This window comes from Crinia signifera, chromosome 3, assembly GCF_055691185.1.
Source record: "Crinia signifera chromosome 3, ASM5569118v1, whole genome shotgun sequence".
Classification (NCBI taxonomy): Eukaryota; Metazoa; Chordata; class Amphibia; order Anura; family Myobatrachidae; genus Crinia; species Crinia signifera.
The window spans coordinates 152,246,031-152,250,215 of NC_139219.1; the positions used below are offsets into that span (position 1 = coordinate 152,246,031).

The window sequence follows — 4,185 nt, forward strand, 5'->3', positions numbered from 1 at the left end:
TAATTTCATTCTGCACACATAGTAGGTTTCTTTGCACTTTCAGAAAATTCATTGTGAAATTAGCAAAATGTAAATTAGGTATATGGAAGCTAGTTATCATACATTAGCTATAATTGCTACTAGACATTTGAGGAGCTTCAGATTTATTCACTGGCGTTGCTCAAAAATGCAAATTTGCAGGAACCCATACCCCACTAATCAACAATTAGCTTTTATCCATTTAGTACAAGTTAGACAAAGATAGAAAGCTTCTGATTGGTTGCTGTGGTTACTTCACATCTTCATATGTAATCAATATTTATATCTAGCCTCAAACCGAATATACTTTTCGTAAATTTGAGTCAGTCTGCAACTACTGTATGGTAAACAGATATTGTATACTTCATTATTTCTGAATTGTATTTGATAACATAAAAAACAACATAAACTATATATATGCCACAGTATCTGTTACAGCATCTTCAGATCTGTTGTTTTCAACAACTTCATTTCCTGGAGTCACCCACTGTATATATTTGGACTGTATATCTATGAGCCCAAAATAACTGTGCCAGAGTTAACACACTGTGCCTGCTGAGGATCGGGTATTAACTCATCTTTATGATGCTGTTTTGCTATGAAGTCAAAGCTAATGTGATTTACAGATACTGCTGCACTACACAAGAAAAAAAGTATGGTTTTATATCTCTGACATGCACCTCAACTCATTTTTCTAAGAAATGTCCTCCGTTATAGAGACTTGGATGTATTAATTTGTGCTGACACCTGTAGCAGACTAATCTGATGGAAACTGCACCACGCACGCCATTCATTTTAGCTTTACTTGTCCTTGATACAGAATCAATGATTAAGCAGTTTAACAAACAGGTTTTCTATTGTCGGTCCATGTACAGCAATAATGTATCCGTCACATACCATAAGTAGCCTACAATGTATTTAAGTGGCCCGCAACTGTTAGTAAAATGTCCATAAAATTGGTGAAAATTAACCTCATATTATATTTATATATTTTGTGTGTTTATTAGATTACATCTACCTGACCATTTAGCAGTAAATAGAGACCAAATCCAATCTACAAAATTGACAATAGTTTTTACTTTATTAATATATCATTTAAATTTAAAGTCATAGCTACTGTTTTTCTTCTTTCCCAGATATATATTTATACTGTACTTATTTATTTGTCATACATTCTTTCCATTGCTATTTAGTAACTTATGTATTGCTCCCAAGCCGGTTATGTCACGGGTTCAAAGAGCAACCTACTGATGATTCTGTGGATAATTTGTATTTCAAACATTACAATAATCTCTAGTAGTATTATTACTTTACTAACTTCGTTGGATCGCCATTTGACTATTGAAAAAGTTTCCAGATAAAATGTTACTAATTTTAGGCTCCTTTGTATAGATTAACCCCTTTTAGTATGTGAACAGATTGCATAGTGATTATATTGGCACACCCTAATGGCTTCTATATTGGACATGCTATTTTGCAACCCTACAGTGTTATTCCATGTCTGCTCCTTTCTTCTAACAATAATACATTTCATAGATACATTGTGCATTGGATTCTCCACTCGCCAGGGGCGTAACCAGATATTCGTAGCCCCCATAGCAAAATTTTGTAAGGGCCCCCTATTTAGTAACGGATGGTGATAAATGTATGTAAAACATATTACTTAGACAGTAGAGATGGGCCCCCTTCAGCTCTAGGCCCCATAGCAACTACACCCCTGGCACCTATGGTAGTTACGCCCTTGCCACTCGCCATGACTTTCTAATGTGTATGTCACTGTCTAAATAGAGGAGTCCATTCTATTATCAATAGTTTTTTTTTTTTCTCATTTGCAGGAACAGTACCGCTTCTGCTACGATGTGTCATTAGAATACCTGGAGTCGTCATAGTTGGATGTGCCAATCAACTCTAAAAGCTCAGAAAAATATCACTCCAACTGTGGAGAAATGGATTTTTACATGGGACCTTTTATGTTTTAAACAAGGCAAACAAAGAGAAAAAAAATATATAAACCTAAAGAAAAAAAAATATTTTTCTTATGACTTTCTGTAGCTTCATAAAAAGGATATGAGCTGTTTCCCTGACTGTACACAGTATTGATGGATCTAGTGCCACATGATCATACATTGTGTTGGGGGCCAGAACTGGACAATGTCTCCTCATCACAAGGATTTCTATGTATTTGTAAATGCAGCCGTCTCACAATCATCGTTGAAGCCAATATGTTGCATGTGTCTATACCTAAAATGTGGCAATTTTTTCCTTTTTTTTTTTTGTTTTTATAAATAAAATTTGTTAAAAATGCTTATACACACAGTACAGATTTGGCTGTAAATTAATTCTCTATACATTTCAAGCATCACCGATCTGTATTTGGCTTTCTATTGTTTTGTACATCTGATGGCTAGAGCATACTATATATATTGTTTCAAAAGGATCCCAAACATAAGCCAAAGAGTCAATTGTAAATATGTCAATATGGAGAAGCACACTCTGTATTTATTGCTTATTTACATTCCTTTATTTTGACGGCTGAAGAAACAATCATTTTTCCTGAGGAAAGCTTTTTTGCTGAAAATGGCGGTTTATTTTTGTATGTAAGTGTAAGTAACAGGCACCTGTTTTTTGCATAAACCGAAGAGCAATGTTTTAAAGATGTTTTGTTGTACCTCATGCTGGTGAATATATACGTTATGTGAATCTGGTTCTGGACCATCTCTAATAGCAGGACCAAAGTGCTGTACAGTTTTCCACAAACATCCCAGTCACCATGGCTCACTTTATTCATACGCCTTGTGGGAAATCCATGCTTATCAACTTCTAGATCTGAGTCCTGGGCCACACTTTTGGGAAAGCAGATCAGGAGGTTGCAGCATTGCGATCAAGGGCATGAGAACATTTGATTAGCACATTGTAACAAAATGTGTATCTTGATGTTTACAGACTTTTTAGCTTTGGATTCTCTCAGCAAAGCAAATTGAAATAAATGAATACTGTATTCCAGGAGTGTGGCTTGTCCCGTGATTGCCAGAATTTTTTCTTTTTATATTCGTACATGCCAGCCATATTAGTTTACGATGTTCTGGTGTTGCTTTGCCAGTTGTGCTTTTTATTTCATCCTTATAGGCCTGTGTTTCATTCCATCTGCATAAATAATCACCTATGCCACGGACTTCAATGTCATGTAGTTATTGTATCTATGAAAGTTTACTGCAAGATAAAACAGAGACCCCATACGCACTAAAGGATATAGTACAAAATATCGCTTATAAAGAGCTTTCTGAGCGATAGCTTTTACTATATATCATCTAGTGCATGGGTCTTCAAACTGTGGCCCTCCAGATGTTGTGAAACTACAAATCCCAGCATGCCTTGCCACAGTTTTAACACTCCCTTATAGCAAAACTGTGGCAATGCATGCTGGGATTTGTAGTTTCACAACATCTGGAGGGCCACAGTTTGAAGACCCATGATCTAAAGGGTCAAAACGCGTATGTCATTAACAACCATTGATGTCTGCTGTATATGCAGGTCAATTTTGGCTATATAGCCAATCAATTTGCATGTTCAGCATTGTCCTGGTGACATCACTGAAGGATTTTGTTAAGTGATGGAAGGTAAACAATATCTTTTACCGATATTGTTTCATGTGTACACTCAGTATCGGCCTACCACAGTCAATATTATTAACAGTATATTGGTGGTGGCCAGGGTCATCTAGTGTGCATGGGGCTAAAGACTAGACTATAGAAGCAGTCCACCAGTACAAAATTTTAGAAATTGGCCCCAAAGCCCACCAACCTCCATAAACACATACTGTACCTTTTGTTATTACGTATTTAATGTACTGTCAGCATATTTTGCTAGCAGTGATATTTGTAGTGTATCCAGCAGTGATCTACATGTAATATTAGCCAATTGATTCTCTTCAAAGAACAAATGAACGTTTTGTCAAATACTGACCTAGTACTCAGTGTTGAAGGGATCTTGATCCAAACAATGAAAATTAACCAAAAGGTAAATGACCGTATCTAAGAGGTGTAGGAAATACTTGATACATAAGTGGAATAACATCTGTGGAGATCCTTTTAATGTGATATTTCGTGTGTGTGTGTGTATATGTATGTGTATATATATATATATATATATATAGCTGGGTTGCGGTCC

At 35.8% G+C, this 4,185-nt stretch overlaps 1 protein-coding gene across 16 annotated transcripts in view; it reads left to right on the plus strand.

Moving 5' to 3' along the window:
• PTPRK (protein tyrosine phosphatase receptor type K) overlaps positions 1-3,021 on the plus strand; it is a 340,426-nt gene extending 337,405 nt beyond the window's left edge. For all 16 annotated transcript variants that reach the window (XM_083176754.1, XM_083176759.1, XM_083176755.1 and 13 more), the window contains one exon: positions 1,854-3,021. In XM_083176754.1, coding sequence (XP_083032880.1) covers positions 1,854-1,907 — 54 coding nt within the window. In that variant the 3' untranslated portion in view covers positions 1,908-3,021. The remainder of the gene's footprint in view (positions 1-1,853) is intronic.
• Positions 3,022-4,185: the final 1,164 nt, after the last annotated feature.